At 40.9% G+C, this 23387-nt stretch overlaps 1 protein-coding gene across 8 annotated transcripts; it reads right to left on the bottom strand.

Annotated features, from left to right (window-relative positions):
* Positions 1-766: 766 nt before the first annotated feature.
* Mettl4 (methyltransferase 4, N6-adenosine) lies at positions 767-23367 on the bottom strand. Of its 8 annotated transcripts, XM_076917729.1 has the most exons (11): positions 23228-23363; positions 22062-22201; positions 21019-21812; positions 16908-16970; positions 13401-13770; positions 12529-12598; positions 8200-8374; positions 6276-6382; positions 5816-5907; positions 1685-1859; positions 767-1468 (listed from the first exon to the last, which is right to left on the bottom strand). In XM_076917729.1, exons 3-11 carry the CDS (start codon positions 21409-21411, stop codon positions 1171-1173), a joined length of 1743 nt encoding a protein of 580 aa, XP_076773844.1. In that variant the 5' UTR covers positions 21412-21812; positions 22062-22201; positions 23228-23363; the 3' UTR covers positions 767-1170. The 8 variants fall into 8 exon arrangements, with proteins under 8 accessions (XP_076773844.1, XP_076773845.1, XP_076773842.1 ...); XM_076917730.1 differs by lacking the exon at positions 22062-22201 and having other exon boundaries at positions 1685-1856; positions 23228-23367; XM_076917727.1 differs by lacking the exon at positions 22062-22201 and having other exon boundaries at positions 23228-23367.
* Positions 23368-23387: the final 20 nt, after the last annotated feature.

Consider the following 23387-nt stretch of genomic DNA (forward strand, 5'->3'; position numbering starts at 1 on the left):
CAGAGTCATTTCAGGAACAGGGGTGAGAGTGGAAAACCCCGGGCCTGAAACAAGCCAGTGGTGCATGAAAGGAAAAGTGAGGGGACATGGAAACCCCTTTAGACAATGTAAGGCCCAGGGTGAAGGTGGTTCAGCAGTTTAGAGCACCAGTGGCTCTTCTAAAGAACATGGTGGCTCACAACCATCTGTAACTCCAGGGAATCAAATGATTCTTTTGGTCTCTGCAGGCATCAGGCACATACATATATACAAACAAAACACCCAAATACATAGAAATAATACTTTTTTAAAAAAAAGGAGAAAAAAAAGAAAAAAACATAGAATGGCCCTTTGAAATACTTATAATCTTTTGAATCATATCAGTAGAAAAGCCTTAACCTCATGTGTTCTTGAAACTAAAAATCCTTTCAGAATTTACATCTAGGGCAGGGCCTGGTACTGTGATGCAAGCCTGGAACCCAGTGTAGGAAGATTAAAGTTGGATGCCAACCTGAGCTACATAGTGAGAGTCAGTCCCAAAAGATAAACTGTCTCTAAAGTGGGGAGCTTGAAAAGGGAGATCTGGGACCCCAAGGGGATGAGTTTGAGAACTGGGATGGACACCGTTGGTAAATCCCACAGGGGGGGCAGAGCAAGGGCAACAACTAAGCCAGTCTCAAGCTAGGGGTAGCCTTGGTTTTATTTTTAAGGCAGAAAGTCAGGTGCGGGTCAGGATATCTGGTGCATGGAAACAAACAAACGAAAAAATTTAGACAGGTAAACTCCATAAAAAGCTTAAAGGAATATATTTAATAATTTAATGAGCCTTGTATTCAACTGGCAGTTTAAAGGAATAATAAAAGATACTAGCCTTACGCCCTCAAACTTGATGTCTGATGCAATCAGTGAGTAGGGGAAACAAGCTTGTCCAAGTACTTTCAGTCTAAGTCTCCTAAGCAAGCAGGGAGTGGTTTATAAACAGTGTTGGTGGTTTTCCTGAATGCTAAGTGGGAGAAGCCAGATGCAACGGTTTCTGCACTGTATGACTGAATATCCAGGCGTTCCTAAGCAGGAAACACTAATGTGAGAAGACAAACCACTGTTTGCCATAGATCAGGTAAGGAAGAGACTCGTTGCAAAGGGCTGTAGGAGATGTATGTACATTTCTATGCACACTGATTGGTATAAAACTTACATGTCTAAGTACACTGATTGGTGTAAAAGTTCACATGTCTGAGCACAATGATTGGTGTAAAAGTTCATATGTCTGAGCACACTGACTGGTACAAGAGGAAATGAGTTTGAAGGAAGGAGCTGGGGCAAAGACAGCACAACTTTTACAGTCAGCATCCAGACTCCCGAGCAGTGAAATAATCCATGTGCTGAAACTTGAGGACTTCGTTGCCCCAACTCATCCAACCTGGCTGTAAATTTCGAGCAAACAATTCCAAACACTGGCCACCTGGCTTGATGTAGTCTTTCAGAACTTCTGTAAAAAAAAAAAAAAAAAAAAAAAAAAAAAAAAATCAATATTAAGAAAGAAACAGATTTTTCTTTTAAAAAACAGAGAAGAGTAGAAGAGGTGGATATTTCAGTTTTTAAAACAGACAGCAGATTAGAGTCAAACATGTCATGGCGGCTCTGCTCTTCATGTCAGGAAGCAGAGAAGCAAGCATCTGCAGGCTTGGGAGCAGCTCCGTTGTACCTGCTCTGGTTCTGATTTCCTGCTTTCGTTTGCAGATGAGAAGCGAGGGCTGTGACGCCCACACACTGACCCTCCAGTCTTCCAATCCTCTCACACATCTCCTGAGAACTCATATTCTTTATTTTTTTAGTAAATGCAATCCATGCATTAAAAAAGAAAATATGGGGACAACCTGCTTTAAAACAGAAGATAAGCTGTAAGTTTAGTTTTAGCACATACCTTAGTGAAAGAATTAAGCAAAGAGCCGTACGCAGACCCCAGTATTGGAAAGCATCCAGGACAGCCCCACAGCTGTAACCTGCCAGTCCTAAGGCTCTCCCTTGCTTTCACACTGTAGCTCTTTGCCTAAATTCCATGCCATTCAACTAAGGAGTCCTTTTCTAAATATTCGTAACTACTACACTGAAAAACCATCTTTTGTTGGAGAAAACATTGCATAACTGTGGTCCACACTGCCTGAGAGAAAGGAAGGCCACAGCAACTTGTTTTAAAAGCCCGTTCACTTAGAGGACAAACAACTAAATCACTGTAACCCTGATCATGTTCAGGCTGCTCTACAAACCACGTAACAGGAACTGGATATAAAAATAGTTCCAGGAAGAAAGCACTTTAGCACGTAGAACACAGTTCAAGGTTGCTATGTCAGGTTGGTCTTAGAAGCCTATCAGATTCTAAGAATGACAGGCAGGCTGCTGCAGGTTCTCTGTTTTCCTTGGGAAGTAAGGACCCAGCCCAGGGCCCTGTACAAGCTACCCACACACTCCACCCTGACCAATACTTCCAGCCTTGTGGCTTCTTTAGAAATAACCAAAAGATTTAAGAGATAACAACTGTAAAATTTAAAACATAGCAGGGGTGGATCTAGAAGTTGGGGAGAGAGAGAGGAGGGAAGGAAATAGGATAAAAATATATCCTATGAAACTCTCGAGTAATTAATAAAATTATGTTATTATACTATTATTAAAAACATTTTGAATTTCAGAATATTCTTTGTCCAAGAGTAACATTATTAATTATCAAAAATCAAAGTGAAATTAAAAGCTGTTATTGCCTGCAATTAAACTAACTCAAATTTAGGCTTTTGATAAGTTTCAATGCTGACATAAAAGATTCTACTTACATAAGTATGGAATTAAACACTGGACAACTTGAAACAGAAAGATTTCCCTAGAGACCTAAAGGACAAACCCCGAAACCTTCCTTTTACTTTCTAGAAGTTAATATGGTCTAAGGTATAGTAATGTAAGATTTGACTTCAGTTCCTCAGTCTTTTAGCACAAAGATGTTCTCTTAATGATGGGGCTGGAGCGATGGCTCAGTGGTTAGGAACACTTGCTTCACCTGTGAGAGCGAGTGGGTCTCTGACTCTTACTTGCTCTTAGGACTCTTCCTCCTGTTGGGTTGCCATGTCCAACTTTGATGTAATAGTTTTGCTTAATCTTATTGCATTTTATTTTGTCATGTTTAGTTGTTGTCTCTTTGAGACCTGTTCTTTTTCAATGAGAAATTGAGGAGGAAGGGATCCAGAGGGGAAGGGAGGGGAAGGGAGGGCAGGGAAGGGGAGGACAGGAACTGGGGGGAGTGGGACGAACTAGGAGGATGGGGGTGGGGGTAGGTGACACTATGATCCAGATATATTGTATGAAAATGGAATGTTTTCAATAAAAACAAACAAACAAAATAAACATTAGCTGCTCTTACAAAGGAGCAGGATTTGATTCCTGGCACCACATGGTGGCTCACAACCATCTGTAACTCTAGTTCCAGGGGATGCAATGCCCTCTTTTGGCCTCTGCATGCATCTGGGATATATAAAGTATACAGATAAACATGTAAACAAAACACCTATACATATAAAAATTATTTTACAATTTTAAAAAAATATATTTTATACTTGTATTTTATATTTATATTCTATTTATAATTTAATTAAAAAGATATATCTTGAGGTTTTGAAGCAAAAGAAAACAATTCATGTTTTGAGTACACATCAAACAGTTTATTAAGATTCACAGGAAAAAATTCTAAGTACTATGCATAGACTATCATGCAAACTTCTAGGGTTTTGATTTCACTGTAAAATGCACCACAGGAATCTTTGAGTTACTTTCTAATAGCTTTAACTAGTACCTGTCTAAGCTAAAACACATACGCTAAACTTACATAAACTCAAAAACAAAAGATACTACAAATACTTGTATTACCACATAACCAAGGCTTGAAGACTAACTAGACCAAGTCATTCAGATTTTCCCCACAAACACAACTTTGGGTTGATACGTTTTTTTTTTTTTTATTCTAAAATGTGTCTGTGCTGCTCTCTACTGGGAGGACAGCCAAACTACATGTTATAGACTACTCCAAGCAAGACTAAATCTTTTCTCTTAAGAGTCATCTTTAAACATATTTTTATTGTATTTTAAATGAAATGACAAATAGATTAAAATTTATTTAAGAATAAAAGGCTTAGGGCATTATGGATTTTTTGTAAATCTTTTACAGCAAACTATAAACCCTAAGACAAATGGCTTATAAATTAAGCTCTGGTACATACCACATGATAAACAAAATTCAAGTATACAAATTAGATTTCCTTAAAGTACAACTGATGTTGAATTTGTTTTTTCTCAAGGAGCAGTAAAGTTCACTCTCATCCAGGTCACAGACTACATTGGTAGCATTTCTGCAGTCCCAAAAGTGAGGTTTCAGAGGATCTTCTAGGCCAAAGAATGATCAAACACATATGGCTATTTCTCAAACTAAAGGTACTGTAAGGACTCCTTTGTAAAGTTATCCAAGGTAACAAAACCCCTGAGTATACTTCCCTTTGTTTGTGGTGTGTCTGTCTGTGCATCTACTTCACCTTGTTTGTGGTGTGTCTGCATGTGTATCTGTGCTCTACAGTCCTGTACAAGCACAGAGCATGTAAATACCATAGTGTGCTTGCCAAGGTCAGAGCAGGTATCTCATTCATGGATCTCTGCCATACTCCCTTCAGACAAGGTGTCTCACTGAACTGGAAGCACAGCATTTAACAAGACTGGCTGGCCAGCAACTCTCTCTGAAGCACCTGTCTCTGCTCCTAATGAGGGACTTATTGGCACAAATACCGGCCTGGCTTTTTACATGAACATGAATGACCTGAAGCACTCTTACCCACTGAGCCATCACCCCAGCTCCCCTAAGCGTACTTTCTTATGTTTTCTTTTCCTAGCTTATGAATTATATCCTGCAAAAGTGAAAATGATAAGCAGATCATAGCTCTCTTGAGTGGCAGCTTATAGAAGTTCTCTTGCTGTTTGCTGGCTTTCTTTGTTTTGTATTTGCCTTCCTTTTTAAGTAGTAATGATCAGATTAATAAAGTATTTTCCTAAAGAAGTTACCTAAAAAAATAAACGTTCGTTATCAAATTCAGACTCTCAAGGGCTTCCATGACTAAACTGGACTTTGAAAACCTGAGCATTTGTTGACTTTTAAACACACTCGAAGCATTGAAAGCAGTCCTTACCACTCAGCAGTACTGGTATCCTTACTCACTCTTGGAATGAGGCTGGCAGGGGAAGAACTCAGATAACCTGCCAGAGGCCAAGATTCACACACAGGGGGGCCGATGCCCAGGGCCAACGCTCACCACTGATCCTGCTGCTCAGTTACAGCAAACGAGGAGGGGAACCCTGAGCATTCAGCTTGAGGGAGCCACCGCCTCAGCAGCTGCCTCCCCCATGTTACGTAATGGCAGTCTGCCTTCAGAAGAAATAATCACCACATTCAGAGGATACTAGACACCGCCATTATTATGCTGGGGTCCTGGTTTTAGAACAAGCAAGAGATTTTCTGGCTCTGAATCCTAAACCTGAGGGCAACACAAGGCCACCTGCTGAACCGCATCCTCTGAGGCCCTGACCGCTTTCACCTGTCAAGGCCAGAACTGGAGGGACACAGTCAAGAAAACCTGAGGTAATATACACCAGCCTATGTCCTAGCTCATAAACTCTGCTGTGAATTTTCTACAACACTTCAGAATCTTAAAACAAACATCCAGTTCATAAGCCCACCGAACATTCAAATACTAAATTCAATCCTTCTTTGAATAGTTTCAAATTCTAACAGTTCTGCTTCACAGAAACATACCGGTAAGAGGCGGTTTGTGTGAGTGAAGAACACAGGGCACACTGACAATCAACCTCTGATCTGGGACAGGGGGTGCTCTTACATCTGCGCTCCTAATTAAAACACAACAAAATAGCCAGCTATTACTTAAAGGATAATTTTTAATTATATGTTACAGTTGCATTAATTTTTTTGCCTTTCAAATAGTAACTAATTCTGGTAATAAATAAATTTAGGAATAGAATCGATGAGATAAATCAATTTAAAAATTCAAACATTTTTAGAATGTCGTTTTTTATAATAGCTACTATGCCCTTGATAAAACAAAAGCTAATATAAATTTTTATTTATTATATAACATACTTTTCAGCTCTGGGCCACTTTCAGATTTCAAAAGTATAAAAATTAAGGAAAATCAATGATCACTGTATTAATTTCAAAAGTTTATATTTATATAATTTTGAAAAATTGCTTTTCTTACCTTAATGCTAAAGCAGTTTTTGCTTTAACTCTGCCCAGTACAAGACATTCATAAGGCTTTTTGTGTGTAGAATCCAATGGGAACACAAACTCTCCTGAATTTGTGATCTGAAAGGAAGAAACCAAGGAAAGCTGTTTTTTACCATCATTATACAGTTTCTAGCAAAAAGAGAAGTTATTAAACCTCCAGGCTAGCACTGTCCAATAAAACATAGTGTATGAGACACAAATGCAAGCCACATGGATAATTTTAAATTCTCTAGTGACAACATTAGAAAGAAGTTTAAAAAAATAGAATGCAAGGTAATTTACTTTAATTGCATTTAATCTGCCATGTCTAAAACAGAATTTCCACATGCAATCAGTTTTTTAAAAGGTATCATGATGTATGATCTTTTTTTCCTCTGTAGTGGGTCTTTCAAGTGTGGCACAGATTTAACACTCAACAGTACCTCTCTATCTGAAGGGCACACATCAAGCGCTGGAGAGCTAAGTGTCACAGCAGCTACCATACTGGACAGTGCAGCTATAAGGCCTGTTTGAACACTCACACAGCATGGATACTTTAAAGACATTGTATTGTCATCTCGCACATAAACAATCTCTACTCATTCCTGGAAACCAGGCCATCGTGAATTCAGTCATTAATTTGCTCAAGTGACATCCACTGATTACCAGCCATGTGACCCAGTAGTTAAAACTCAAGCCTTCCACAAATAAGACAGCAGAGTGTCAAAGTCACAATTTAGTCAGGGAAGAAAGTGGGGAGGTGATGAGGTAGAAAGGACTGGTGCAGAGGCTGGCTCTGGGGACTATAAGTTCTAACCTGGCAGCTTAGAAGGAAGGATCCTATCTCCAAAAGAAAATAAAACAGGGACTGGGAGCCTAGAAGGTAGCTAGCCATGCTACATAGGTTTACAGTCATCCTTGGCTACGTAGCAAGTTCAAGACAAGGTGGATTACAGGAGACTCTGTTTCAAGGGGGAAAACCATAGAATGACAGATTCTTGGTCCCTGCACCGTCCCAAACTCTCCACAATGCTCTTGCTCTCCTCTGCCCTCATCCCCATAAACAGGGGGAACCATGGGTAATGCAAAGGACAATGAGATTCCGGTGCATGGAGGACAGCGTAAAGGCAAGGCAGTCCTGACTTCCTGTTACTGCAACTACAGTTGTCACGTGGCTGGGTGTGCACATGTGTGTGCACACAAATTTTTTTTTAATAAACTAGAGGTTTTTTGTAACTTTATTCTGATCTCTCCTTGATTTCCCAAGGCCAATGGTGCAGGATATTCAACTACACTGTAAATCTCGAGACTGTATTATTTACTGGAAAAAACTGTTTCCTTTAATCCAAGAGCTTTCTGCTTGAATACTGTAAACAGGATTAAATAAACTCAACCATAGGTCAAGAGGCAGAGCATGTAATCAGCTGATAGGAAGTGAACATAGAAGTATCAAGAAAAACCACCGGGAGTAAGAGGGAGTCAGAAGGATGGAGAGAGAGAGAAGCAGGAAATAGGAGGGAGGGACATTCAGTTTGAAAGAGTTTTTTTGAGATGGTGTGAGAGAGGGGATTTCTTGTGGGATGTCTGCTGAGGAAGAAGCTCAGCTGGGTGCTTTCCCTGTCTCTGAGCTAGCAGGCTTTCACCCCAGCATCTGGCTCCCAACTCTTCACTGGTAAAATTGAATGGTTAAGATTTTGTTTAATAAAACAACAGGCCAGCAGTTTGGGACCCCACTACAGAGACATAGCATAAGCACCTCGAGAGCAGGAAGAGGGGTGTTTAGATACAAAGCATGGACAGTTCTCATCAGAGCCTGAGGAGGACAACAGTGCCGTGGACACACTGAGAACAGTCAGTTTCTCCAGTGAGTGGAGAGTGGCGCTGAGCTAACAGGCAGAGCTAACTTCTGAACTCACCTTTACCCAGTACCATTCTGCAACAACTTCCACAGACCATGAAGGATATAGTTCCTCCTTCACAAAACACAGATGCTTCTGCCTGTTGGTCACCCAAGTAACGACAAGACAGTCAGCAGCAGCCAGCTTAGGGACAGGCATTCGCTTTATCTGATTTGGTGATAAAGTATTGTACCTAAAAATGAACAACAACAACAACAAAAAAAAAAAACTGTAAGAAAATTCACCCCAAGAAAGACATATAAGCAGGAAAAAGACCCCACAAATACAAAGGTCTGGGAACCTATGCATGTGTGGCTAAATATGGAGTCACACTGACACCTGGTGGACACACTGGCACTTAAACATGTACCAACTTTTCTATCTTACTAGTTTTAAATTGCCAGGATGTATGTTTTTTGTTTTTTAATTTCATATGATTTGCATTTTGATGATTTTACCACATCTAATATGTCTTTTCTCTCATTCAGAATTAAACAAATACTGTCTGGATTTGGTCATCCTGTGTTTCACAGGAGCCCTATCAGAGTGAGCTTGAAACTGATGTCCCAATAACAAAATGGTAACATCACTTGACACAAAGCAGCACTGGCTATGAGGCCAGGTATGCAACAGCAGGATGACTTCAGCAAGGAGCTGCCCCACTGTAAGCCTCAAGTGTGTAAGCCTCAAGTGTGTAAGCCTCAAGTGTGTAAGCCTCAAGTGTGTAAGCCTCGAGTTCATAAGCCTCAAGTGTGTAAGATTCATGTCTTACACACACTGCTGACCCCTTGCTCACCTGTCACCTCACACAACCTCACCTTCCCTTTACAGTTCCAAGGCCCTGTCAACCACTGCACTCCTGTCTTCCTATTCTATCAGTTCCCCTGGGCTCTCTCAAGTCTTCATACTCTGTCTCATTTTATAGGCCCACTGTCTTATGCCTCCTGGCCATTAACAATATAAAGGAACCTTGTTTGGCTAAATCACATAACTTGCTCTATAAATATCCAAACAAATACAACTCTTTCTCCAACATCCCATACAACTGGAGATGACAAGCTGCATTCTAATGTCCCATCGTTGCTTCTAGATTCTTTCAACTTTGGCAAAGCCTCCCCTTCTCTTTAAGAGGTGTGTTACCCAGCCATACTAGCCCCAAACCTTCCTCAGTGAACACACTTTATCCTCACTTTCAATATTCAATGTGCTGAATCTCTGAGATCCTTCTACCTCTAAAAGGAAAGCTTTGACACTCTCCTGAGCAACTTCAAAGCACAACCCATATAATACACACGAAACTGCTAATCCACCTATACAAACAACTACACTCACCCTCCAACCCCCCATTCTAATTACACAAGCTAGGCCTTGTCATCATGCATGCATATCATAGGGACTGAACCCAGGCCCCGTGCATGCAAAGCACATACTCCATCACTCAAGTATACCCCCATACATACCAATACCACAATGGAATTCAACTTCTTCATACAGATAAATGAAGGAAAACACAGCACCAGAGAAACTTTGAATCTATTCTCAAATTCTCAAAACAATCATGGATTTACCCTTAAATACTGCAAAATCCTCACCGCTTTTCAGGTCCTTTGCCTATACCTTGGCAGATGAAGTTATCTCAGACTTTAGTGAAAATAAAAGCCACCAAGTCTCTTCACCTACCAAATACCTCCTCCCTCTTTATATACTGTATCTATGTACATCCACACATCTTCTCTACAGGAAAATGTATGACACTGTCTAGTGAAGTTTATCCTCCCAACTCTCTTCTCAGTTAGATTCCAACATCCTGTCATGTCAGTCACTCACCTGCTTCTGCAGCTTTAACCCCCTGGCAGTTCATTATCAACCTGTAAGCATTCTTGGATTATACAATTTGAAAAGAAGACAAGGAAAATGAAAGAGACAGAGAAAGGAGGGAGAAGAGAGGATGTATCAAGCTTTTAAAAATAACTTGTTTGTTTGTTCATTGGTATAGGTGTGTACCTGTTGTAAGGTGTGTGTGGAGGTCAGAGAACAATTTGAGGGAATCAGTTCTTTGCTTCCATCATGTGAATTTCAGGAACTAAAGTCAGGTCATCAGACTTGAAGGTGACTGTGTTTTGCCAGGGAGCCATCTTGCAGGCCCAAGTATTGTTTTAAGCCTGGACTGTCTCCCATCCAATGAAAAGACAGCACCTCTGCAGGCTCATTGTTGAGTGTTCAGTCTGGATTGTGGTGCTGTTCTAAAGACTAGAGAGCCTTAGGGGTGGAAACCAGCTAGCTGAAGTAGATCAATAGGAGGGGTGGGGAATCTTGGAGGGCTAAGCCCACCCCAGGGTCCCAACCTAGTGCTCTCTACTTCCTGTCTGCTGCTACATGCTCCTAAAGCTGTGAAAAGAGGTGCCAGCCTTTCCTAATATGATGGACTGACATCTCTAAAAGCATGAGCCAAAATCATACCTTTCCTTCTGTAAGCTGCTTCTAATGGGGATTTCGTCAATTTCCTCCCACCAGTAACTAGGTTAGGGACACATGGACTTAAGTCTTCCCACTTCTGCCACTTTGTTTCATTATTCAATCAACTCCAAAGAAACTTGTACAACTCTACTCACTTAGAAAAAAAAAAAATGAGTCTCCAGAGGGCTGGCTCAGACCTCTGGTTTCTGATGTAGATAGCACTACATTAAAGGAGTCAGGAATGGCTGACAAACCTTTCTTATTAAGCAGATAAACAGTGAAAGAACCCAGATTGCCTGCCCCTGGGCTCCTGCCATCCAGCATCACACTCCCAGCACAGCAGCTATCTCTTATCACAGGGAAGACTTTTAGAGACTCTTCTGTCACAGTAGGAAAAGCGTGAGGCCAAAACTCTGCATTGACATGTTTTCAATGGCTTCAGATTCCTTAACTTTGCTTAACTGAACTGTTTGGAGCTAAGGAAATTTTCATACTCCTGGTATCTCAAATTTTTAACAATAGATTCATCACAGGGCACAGCAACTTTATACCTAGGTTTAAGTGTCCATGAGAACTGAAATGTATTGCCATAGCTAGATGAACTACAAAGTTTGAAGGCAGTTTTCACAACTGAACCCACTTTTAAAACCAACTATTCATCCCTAAAATCACCTTAGACTCAACAATCTGTCGGAAAATTTCACAGAACTTACTACCTGTTATTACAGTGCAGTTATGAGTCACAGAGGAACCACTGGACCCTGAGAGCATACATCTCAGCACAGAACAAGATCATGGTTTCTGCGTGCTACAAAGGCTTGCTACCACATATCTGTGAGTGAACTCTGAATAAAGTCACAGATGACACTAATATGTCCATCCCACAGATGACACTGATGTGTCCACAGGAGCTTCATATTACTGCCAGTTATCTACTTGACAGCCACATTACGATGAAGATGTGCAGCAGCTCTGCCTCTTTGAGATATAAACCAAAATCTTAAGAGTAACTTTCTCTTATTTGGGGGCTGGAGAGATGGCTAAGTGGCTTAGAACACTGACTGCTCTTCCAGGGGATGTGGGTTTGATTTCTAGCATCTATATGGTGATTCCACAACTTTCTCTTATTTCAAGTTTTTATATTTCAGTCTGTATTTCAAGTCTATATATTTCATAAAAATATATAGACATATATAGAGATACAAAGAGATATGTACACTCAGAATAGATACATGAATTCTTTGCACAACTTTTACAACTTAAAAAGAGAACTATCACACACATTGTTAGCATATTCCTAAGTAAGCTAAAGATAATTCTTAAAGAAGAACTTCAGTCTGAGTTTACAACAAATCAGGAATCATTATGTCTGGGAAACTGAAAGCTGAGGAGAAATGCAACTGGAAGCGTTCATTAAGTAGAGGGCAAGTGTCGTCGAGTTATAAGGAAGTTACTAAAAGAAAATGCCATCCTGGTACTTAACAGAGCTCATCCTACGAGGCGACGTAAACTACAAATACAAACAGAGGATGGAGTAGATGAACTCACTCCCAGCATTTTGTTATAAACTAAAAGTATGGCACATATGTAAGTTTCAAAATGTGACAAGGATGAAGGCACAGGGAAGCCTTGGTGTTACTGAGCCAGCCATGAATGGTTCAGGCCTCAGTGATAGCTACAGACCCTGTTATATCAGTTATGGATAACTAATATATAGAGACACATATATCACCTCCAGTTTAAGTACCTAGAATTAAGGAAATTAATCTTTTGATGGGAGCATGTTAGTAGCATCAGATAACAGATACCATGTTTAAAGTGTACCAAACCAGAATGTACAAGGGACTGCAGTTCTGGAACATAATCTGACAGGTAAGTGGTCCCACACACCTGTTACTTCTTTTAACTGATTTGTTCTCCCACGGTGGATCAATCACAATTACATCAAATGTCTTATTGCCTGAAATCAAAAGCACAATTTCAGAAACACCCTCTGTATGTGACGAGCCTAAGAGCTAAACATGGAGACTGAGAACATCCCACACTCTCATAAGCAAAGTTCTGGTCTGAATATGCAGAATTCCTCAAAAACAAAACTAAACATGTTCCCCATAATTAAAGCAGTTGCACATGCACACCATACACACACACACACACACACACACACACACACACACACAAAGACAAAAAAGTTTAACGAGCAAGATGACCAGCAGGTAAAGACTACCAAAAGTGCTAATCTGGGCTGGTTCTCCAGAATGCACATAAGACTGGAAGGGGCAAAGAGACTCCAAAAAACAGACCTCTGATCTCTACACACATAATAGACATACACAATGATAATAAGAAATTACTGCATTTCAAAAGTACAATACTTTCTTTTTTAACCTGGGGCCTTGGGCATGCTCAGCTGATCTGCAGACCCAGCCCAAGAAAGGACTTTCATAATAAACACAAATACATTGCAATACAACTGAAGAGTTTATGGGATTTATTCAAAGACATTGTAACTCTGAACCTCTGAATTCTGAATCTGTAACCCTAGCACCTAGAAAACTAAGGCAAAATTGAGATGCCAAGGCCATCCTGGGATGAACAACACATTCGATGCCAGCCTGGGTTTCTTAATAAGACTCTGTCTCAAAGATAAACAACAGAGCAAAAGTCAACATTTTAGAAGTGAACTTACATTCAAAGTTCATACTCTTAACTTCTGAGACAAAAGAAAAATTATCTTGTCCTAAAACACATAAGCTACTTACAGTTAAGAAGCGGCTGCATACAAGAAATGTCAGACAGAAGAAAGCTGCTCTTGGGCGGCAGCAGGTATTTCTGTCCCATTAGAGTAATCACTTTGGAAAAGCTGGAGTTATTTTCAACGATCTGTGAGGATAAATCCAGCTCAATAACAGACATATCATCTCCCATCAACTGCAGCGTTTGAAGCTCCATTTCACTTGAGGAAGGCAAATGCTTTGCCATCTCGCATAACTCTGACAAATTGCAGGCATCAAGTGGCAAAGTGATGCGTCCACTACTGCCATCCTGCTTTCCCACAAGTGGGGAAAGGAAACCACTTCTGAGACCTTCTTGGATTAACTGTGAAGATCCATCCAAAATCAGCTCTCTGATCTGTTTTAAAAAAAAATTGTTTGAAGTACATTAAAATGATACTGGTTTTAAAGTCATTTTCCAGGGGTTGGAGAGATAGCTCAGCAGTTAAGAGCACTGGCTGCTAATAAAGCAGATCTGGGTTCAATTCCCAACTCCCACACAGTCGCACACAACCACCTGTCAATCCAATTTCAGGAGATCTGTCACCCTCTCTGGCCTCCAAAGGCACCAGGCATACATATAGTACACAGATATGCATGCAGACAAAATAGCCATATATAAAAAACAAAATATAATTTAATTTAAATTTAAAGTATTTTTCAAATAATTGAATTTCTACTGTACTTTGAATATCTTAACATATTCAAATCCACTTTTATTAGGTGTAGAGTGATTTTATACTATAATGAGACTATAAGACTACTAAGAGCATACTCTTGAAGTCTACAGAATGAAGCACACTGCATAAACTCACTATTAAGTAGTGCGACAATCAGTCACACTATGAAACACTGAAGCTTGGAGACAAAAATGCATTTTCCTTGCTTAGGTTGTTTCTGTCAGATATCTGGATGTGGTGATGAGAAAAATGAGTACCACATGTGCTCTGCACAGAAAAGCCTCACAACACTCTTGTAGGATACGCGCTACAAAGGGCACCGTGAATATAAAGCAGAAATACAAAGGTCTTTGTCCTGGCCCAGACATCCCATACCTTCTGCCACCATCTATGAAACATCGAAGTCAACTAAGCTGTTCGCCTCCTAAAATCTCGGCCTTCACAGGAGTGCTGGGCATCACACCTCACATCTCTCAGAATGCGAGAAATACTGAGCACACACATTGTTCTAAACCCATCCTTTAAAACCTACTGGTGGGACATCCAGGGGGAGAGAGAATTCTGGGATAGAGCCAGGCAGAAGATCTGCCTGGGAAGATGTGAGGAGACAGACACATGGTACCTGAGCACAGGTAACCAGTCATACAACATAATGTAGATTAAAATAAATGGGTTATGTTAAGCTATGATTCTAGTCTGAGCAGAGCCTAGCTATATGACAAAGGTATATGTAAACATACTGTGAGTCTGAGTCTTATTCCTGGCACATGGGACTGGGAGGTAGAACCTAACTTCTACATGAATGTCCCTCCATACAACTTCCTGTATATCTCTCTATCATCCTCCTGACTTTCTCTTACTCCTTATGGTATTTTCCTATGCTCACTCTCTATCAACTGTTTGTTTGTTCCACCCCTTAACCTATTGTGGCCTTTATTTAATCCTGATAACAATAAACAGCAAGCTCTTGGATTAAAAGTGTGCGCTAGAGCTGATCCACGCCACAACTACAAACAGGTTTTCCAGTAAACAACACAATCTCAGGGTTCACAGTGTGATCAAATATCCCGAAACACTACCCAGTAAGGGTAGAACAACTAACACAAAAATACAATTAACAACACAAAAATAGCACAGATACCGAAGTTCTTAATCCTACACATAGGAGCGCTGCACCCAGCAGCTACTGAACATACATCCTTTTTTACCCCCGCCCCAGAGTGCAATCTCCAAGATAATTCATATGCTGGGCAATGAAACAACGCTCTTTAAAGATCTAGAATTTATTTTTATACCCCAAAGGACTTAAGTTGAAAATCAAGAAAAAAATGATACTAAGATCAACCCCAAATGCAAATGAAATAGTTCTCTTCTAAATAATTCATGCAGGTCAAAGATGAAATCACAGGAGATGAGAAAACGTTTTTCTCACAATGGAAGTAAAAATATAAAATATCAAGATACAAAGAATCACAATGAGATCGAATTCATACCCACTAGGATGGCAATTTCAAAACAAAATAGAATGCTTTGGTGAAAACACTGGAACCTTTATGCACCACTGCAATTACAAAACAAAATAGAATTCTCTGATAAAAAAAAAATTGGAACCTTTATGAACTGTTAGTGGCAGCTATAAAAAACACAATGGTAGTTTCTGGGGAAAAAAAAGAATTCAATATATAATCTAATTATTCCAAGACTTCTATAGTAGCAATCTGAATCTACCTACCAAATGTTCAGACCAAGAAAAGAAAACTGGGGGAAAGGGAAACAAAATAATGCATGCTTTTCCTTATGCAGAGTGTAGATTTGATGATATATATGCATATTGTTATTTAAATCTGTGTGTGTGTGTGTGTGTGTGTGTCTGTCTGTGCATGCACGCGCGACACGAAGGAAGAAGGGAGACAACTTGGAGGGAGGAGGGGCTAGCAGGAGGGGTTAGAAAGGGCATGGGCAGCAGAGGGGACGTGAGCACAGTACAATGATAAATAGGTATAAATGTCATGATAAGCCCATTATTTTCTAGGCTAACTAAAATAATTAATTAAAAGAAATCAACAATTCATCATGGTTCAAGGCATCAAATATGATCGTGGAAGCTGGCCCTCTGCAGACCACCTCTATGCAGCTATCCATCTACTGCCATCGTATATTTACTCTGGTGTTTAATATTTTGGACATTTTCTTGTTATTTTCAGGGATTTTTTTTCCTACTGTAAATTGTCCGCATTCTCTTCATGATTTCCCATGTTATATATTTCATCCTCACATCATTTCCAATACTGACAAGACAGATTGTTCAGACTTGTTAAAAGTTCTAATTCAGTCTATGCAATTTTTAGCAGGTCTGACTCTGCAAAAGCACCTTATCCTGCAGACTCATATCAAACAGCCTCGGTCCACTCTCCCAGACTGGTCCTCTTCTTACCCCCAAATAACTCTCTGTTTTCATGTCATATACACAAATATACAGTCAGACAGCAGTCTATGCTCAGCTGCCTGTGGCTGAACTAAATTCAACACATGAAGGGAAGCGTGAGACAGTAAGAACACTGACGCGTCCTCCGTGAACTCAGCCAGCAACACAATGTCACCGCCATCAACCACCTGAGCTGATAGAAGCATGTGTAGTGTTAACAGAACTGGTTTAAAATGTTCATTATGAAGAAGAAACAATAAACCACTACCAAATTTTAACTCTGACCAAAACAAATGCTTTATTTCTGAGATACAGTCTTATTTATTTTGGTCCTTTTTTTTAATGCTACTTCACATTAATCTTACTGCATGATCAATATGTTCGTCCTACCTTTGTGTGATACTCCATGGCATCCAATACACCTTGATTGAAAGCAATGCATCTTTTACTCTTCTAAAGAGAGGGTAACAAGAAAAAAATAATGTTGTAGTCTATCACGAAGCTGACATTTTGAAACCTGCTAGATTTTTTTTCTACATTTTTAATATTGTATCTATTTTTTTAAAGGTAAGAAGTTCCACTGAGATCAGAATCAATGCAAAGGGTACTAGTGCCCATGGAATAAAAACTGTGCTTCTTCATAAGCAGTGCCACAGTTACCTATCAGCTTATATGCATATGACATAACTACTCTCAACTTTCTTCTGTACATGAACCATCTACAAGATATCAAAGAAAATCTGAGCTGCAGCAAAGAACCTGTGGTTAAGAGCACTGTTCTTGCAAAAGACCCAGGTTTAGTTCTCAGCACCCACTTGGTGGCTTATGACTATAATTCCAGTTGCAGAGGATGCGACGCCCTCTCCTGGCCTCTGCAGGCACCAAACATACACATGGTGCACAGAGGGTCATACAGGCAAAATACTTATACATATTAATCAAACAGAAGAAAAGAAAAAAAGAGAGAAAGAGAAAGAAAGAAAGAAAGAAAGAAAGAAAGAAAGGAAGGAAGGAAGGAATGAATCTTAAAAACAAGTATGGTATCTCAAGCCTGCAATACCAAGAAATGAAAGGTAGGGGCAGGAAGGGTAGGAGTTCAAAGTCATCCTCTGCTACACAGTGGATTCCAGAACAGCCTGGTCTACCTGGACCCTGTTCAAAAAGAAATAGCGGGGGGGGGGGGGGGGGGGGGGAGGGAGGGAGGGAGGGAGGGAGAGAGAGAGAGAGAGAGAGAGAGAGAGAGAGAGAGAGAGAGAACACATCCAAGTACAGCTATAATCCCAGCAGCCAGGAGTTAGGAGGGTCAAGATCAAAACTAACCTTAGCAACATAGCAAAACTGCGGGGGGAAGGGGGGGGGCAGATATCAATTTTAACATATTTTAAATGGTATTTAGAGGGCTGGCAAGATGACACTTATCACCAAACCCACCATTTTGCAAGAACAGAGCTGGCTCCTGTCCTCTGGCCTCCAGATGCACACATTACACAAGTGCACCTACACACACACAATAAATAAATGGAAATGTTTAAAGGCCTTTAGAATTGATCTGAGGGGTAGAGACATATCAATTTTACTAGCAATATTCTGCACCTGACTATACCATACAACAGAGCAAGAGAGCAGGGACACAGGCTGGAACTTCATTCACATAGTAGCAAATTCTCAACAGGCTAAAATATATGTTGGCTAATGGCATAAAAAGATATAAGATTAGACTAATTATGTAACTTCGTTAGCATATCAGAAATAAGATAAATTTCATGATGACAGTATTAATCACATATGCTGATCTGTATCTTCCACATTAAAATGGGAAGTTTGTCAAGCATGCACCTATCACCACAGCACTGCAGAGGCAGAGCCACGAGTTTCAAACAGCCTGGTCTACACAGTGAGTCCAAGACAGTTAGACATCGCATTAAAAACAACCAGACAAAAAACCCCAACTTCCTACCCAAGCTAAAGTCAAATGCTTGGTGGTCTGAATTAGTGACAGTGATACATCTGAGGTTTTCTTTTCTATGCTTCACATGTAGATGAATCAATACATACTTGTTGAAAAGGAAAAACATGTCCAAGAAAAAAACATGCATTTCTGACTGCATTTCAGGTACCTCCAACAGTGGACTAGGTTACTGTGAGTAACTTCCTTACTCTCTTAGCATGCTTCCCTAATTTTTTAACCAATTATAAGGTACAGTAGATATAGGCACTGTGCTTATTTTGTTTCACCATTATGAACAAAAATAGATGCAAAGAGCTCACACATTTGCTAAGTGAACAAATCATTCATTCTTATCCCCAACAAGACAATATCTAAATGGAGTTTCTCCTGAAACACATTCAGAAGGTTAAAGCACACACTGAAGGTGCTCGATGCTGAGCCTGGCAGCCTCAGTGCAATCTCCAGGGCCAATGGTCAACACGGTAGAAGGAAAACCCCACTCCCATCATTTAATCCTGTGTAGTATGCTCAAATGTCTATTCTTGGTGGTAGTTGTTGTTTGGGGGGGGGGCTGTTTTATTTTTTGGGAGAGGATGTAATATGGCCCAAGATGACCATGAACTCACTGGACAACCAAGGGTGGCCTTGTGTTCCTAATCCTCCTGCTTCTACCTCCCAAGTGCTGGAATTATGACTGTGTACCCTGTATCAGACTCAAACTTCTGGAAAACTGCCCCCAAAGTATACACTCAAACACAAGAACCTTATAAATATGTGCAGCAGGATACTTATTCTGCTACTTGTATTTGCAGTGGAGCTCGGTGATTAGGCAGCAGGAGAGGAGGTGGAGCTGGGAGAGAAAGAGAGGAAGGGGAGGGGAGAAAAAGAGGAAGGGGAGGAGGAGGCTATCAGCCATGGAGAACCACGGATGGGTTGAAAGCTGTCCTGGGTAGCAACTTCTGTCAAAAGGTTAGATATTGGGTAACAACTCTAATTGTGTGAGCATCTTGTTGATTGAGCATTTCTAAATATATAAATCCTTTAGATAATCGTTAAGCTTTAAGAGTTTCATTTCTACTGAGTACTGTGAGGATGGCAGATACTGGCTGGGGTTCAGCTGAGCTTTGTGGATACAGTGTGGTAGATTGGCAGAGCCATCCCCCATGCTGGTGTCTCATTCGTGCCAGGGCCTGCTCATCTAGCTAGCTGGAGCCCTGGTCATTGCCGAGGAGCAGCGGGAACATGGTGGCTGCCCAGGAACAAGTCGGACCAGGTGCTGTTTTCTAAATATCCCCCTAGAAATATGTATATTCCATAGAAGGTTTCTTATTCTTATCACTAGAAAACGTTCCAAAAATACCCTTCTCTCAAACTTTTATTATACAAGCCTATTCCCAAAAGAGAGGCCTTTAAAATTCCTGAAAACCCACTGAACTGGAATTTTTTTTTTTTCATAAAAATTTTTAAAGCAAAAACAGGTGTATTTTTTTAATTCAGTACTGTTTACCACTCTTGCTGGCAGTGAGACCTGGGAGAATGAAGCTGACAGATGAGGCAGACTAAAGGCTCATGGGATAGCCAACTCTATCAGTTTATCAGAGTATCAGACAATTTATATTCTGAGGCTTAAGAGTCACATGAGTAACATGTACAGTCACAAAGGCAAGACAAACAAAGTTGACGAGCATGGTGTGCAGAAAACATGTTTTTCCATAAAGGCATATAAGCAAGTAACAAAATCCAGTTGTGATGAATAAATTCACTTTTATCTGCTACACCTGGAAGGGATACAAAAGAACATTCATGATTTTGAAGAATCCGAGGTCTCAAGACTCTTGGTTTATTTGAGGTTTTCTCACAAACATTTATAATACATTTGTTTATTCATTCGCTGTGCGCTGTGGGGAGTGGTGCACAGCCACACACCCAGGTGGAGATCAGAGGACAACTTCTGGGAGGCAGTTCTCTCCTCCCACCAAGTGGGCCCTTGTGATCAAAATTAGACCAGGAGGCTCAGCATCGGGCACCTTTACCTGCTGGGTCGTCTCTCCTGGCCTCTGTTTACATTTTTGAAACAAGCAATGTGTTGTTCTAAAATAGCAGGATGTTAGAAAGTATAATTAAAGGTAGGTTGACGGCACCTGCTTAGAATCCCAGCACTTGGGAAGTGGAGGCAGGAGAATAAGAAGCTTGTCATCCTCCGCCACACAATGTGTTGGAGGGCAACCCACAATTGCTCTCGGATATGTTAACACCTTCTGCATTACAAACTTCTTATACTTAGAAAATGGGAAGATGCCGGGCGGTGGTGGCTCACGCCTTTAATCCCAGCACTTGGGAGGCAGAGGCAGGTGGATTTCTAAGTTTGAGGCCAGCCTGGTCTACAGAGTGAGTTCCAGGACAGCCAAGGCTATACAGAGAAACCCTGTCTCGAAACCCCCCCCCCCCAAAAAAAAAGAAAGAAAGAAAGAAAGAAAATGGGAAGATGTTTGAAATACTTAATGACATTTTTTCATGTAAAAAAAAAAAAAAAAGACGTTTAAAACTTCCTACCTTCCCAACGGAAACGGAGACCTCTGGTTTATCACTGGTCACTAGATTTTCGTTTTTGTTACTTGGTTGGCACTCTTTGTGAACAGCTGGAATTATGTAAGGTTTGGTGACCTTAAATAGCTCAGATCGGAAAACGTACTTCTGGGTGATCACTTCACAACTTCCTCCATCCTCCTCGTTGCCTGACACAGCCGAGTCAGGAGCAAAGCACGGAACAGGAGCTCCAAAAGTAGACACGGGATCCAGCTGAAGAGAATCCAGGTAGACAGAAGAAGTGGGCTTGTTTTTACTACAAAAGGGCTCTTGATGCTGGGGAAGTTGATAGTTTACTTTGTTGATGAAAGAGAGATGATCCAGTAACCACCCAGGTGGCAAACGGTGCACCACAGACATTCTTTTAGATAAAATTGACAATCAAGAATCAGAACTAGGGCTGGGAGTATAGATCAGTGGGGAGGTCCAGGGTTTGATACCCAATGTTGTAATTAAATTCTTAATGTCCTATATCTCAATGATGTAGTTTGTACACACAAGTAGGTTTTATGTTTAAACATACAAGGTGAGTGTGTACATACCAACTCGAAGGAAAAATGCAACACTTTAAATGTCTTTTAATTTCAAATTGGTCATTCAAGATGTTCGGGCAACTTAGCCAAAGACGATAAACGCTTTTTAGTGTGATCCTCTTTTCTTCTGGTGCCGTCCATGGTCCTGTTTTGGTCCTTGGGTCAAACAAGGCACTAGTCCACACCGTCCAAGTATTCAAGTCACTAAATCCTTAAAAGGTGAGTGTCCTGTCAAGTCAAAGGATAGTAATTACCTACAAGAGTCCACCCTTTTTAAATGATATAAACCTATTTAGAGAGGGCCACAGAATTTCAAGGAAAGCCACTGTGTTTTCAAGCTACATTTGCCACAGGAAGTCATTCCATTACTCTGACCGATATCAGTGGAGGAGCAGTAAGATTAAAAGACTGCTCGGGCCAAACCAAATACACTTTACAGAAATACAGAAATACAAATACAGAAGCACACAACTTAACTAGTTTGCTAGGTCAGAACTTTAAGGTTTATAATCTGTTTGAGCCACACTCCAGTGACTAGGTTTTTCAGAACTTCTTTATCTTCATTTAAAATATGTTCTGCATTTCTGGATACAGCATTATTATAATGTAGTGGAAACCTTAAGAGAGCACAGAATAAGAAATAAATTAAAGGCATATCTAATAGTATGTATAGTCAAATTTCTTACACAATTGACCACAGACTAGTGTTTGTTTTTTAAAGGCAGGGTCTCACTAGGTTGTCCTGGAGCACTACAGTTAGATCAGACTGGCCTCAAATTCAACATGCTCTCCGGGATGGACCTGTTTCTGCTTCAAGTATTGGGATTAAAGGTGTGCCCCGCATTCGAGCTAAATTACTTTATTTTACTGAGCTTCAACGTTATTTTTATTTTTTAATTTTTATTCTTTGGTTTTGGGGGTTGCTTGTGTGTGCTTTGTTTGTTTGGGGGAGAATTGTTTTGTTGTTTAGGGGTTTGGGGGTTGTTTTGTTTTGAGATAGTGTTTATGTTGCTCAAGCTGTCCCAGAACTCACTATGTAAACCAGGCTGGCCTCGAACTCACAAAAATCCTCTCCTGCCTCCGGAACGGGGAAATTAAAGGCGTGTACCACAACGCCCGACCAAAAAGATCATTTTTATGTTCTGTTGCCATTAGTTTGGAGAAGTAAATGGCATAATCCCCATCAACTGCTGCTCACAGAGTCTGAAACATAACACCGGCTAGTGTATCTGCTGACAACGGTGATGGGGATCTTCGTGATACCTGTGATTTTGGTTTCCCGGTCCGGACGTGAACTGAGGAGTGACAATGTGAGCGCTAGGGAACCTCAAACTCAAAAGACTGCTTTGCCCCAAACTACATTTCTAGCTAATGGCTCCGAGATCCAGGATATAAATTATAGCCCAGGGACCCGCCACCACCGTCCGGGAACTGGTAACACCCGCTTGCAGTTCCGACGCTGGGCGGCGGTAATCCACAACACTTGGGGCAACCTGACAATAAATATCCTTCAGACTCTTCCCGCCACCGCACTCGACAGCCTCTCCCACCGTCAGGAAACCTCGCGCCGCCTCCCAGGCTCGCACTGTGAAAACAGCACTCATCTAAAACTGGCCCTGGCCGCCATCCTTTCCGAAACAAACCCTCGCATCCCTAGTTCCTGGGCGCAGCCATATTGCTGTACGGAACGCGACTCCAGGAAGGCTCGGGCCGCTCCGCCCGACGGCGCTACTCGTCCAAGAAGCCAGCTTCCCGCGACTGGGCGAGACTCCCCTCGCGACACGGACGCCGCCGAAGACCCAG

This window comes from Arvicanthis niloticus, chromosome 21 (genome assembly GCF_011762505.2).
Source record: "Arvicanthis niloticus isolate mArvNil1 chromosome 21, mArvNil1.pat.X, whole genome shotgun sequence".
Classification (NCBI taxonomy): domain Eukaryota; kingdom Metazoa; phylum Chordata; class Mammalia; order Rodentia; family Muridae; genus Arvicanthis; species Arvicanthis niloticus.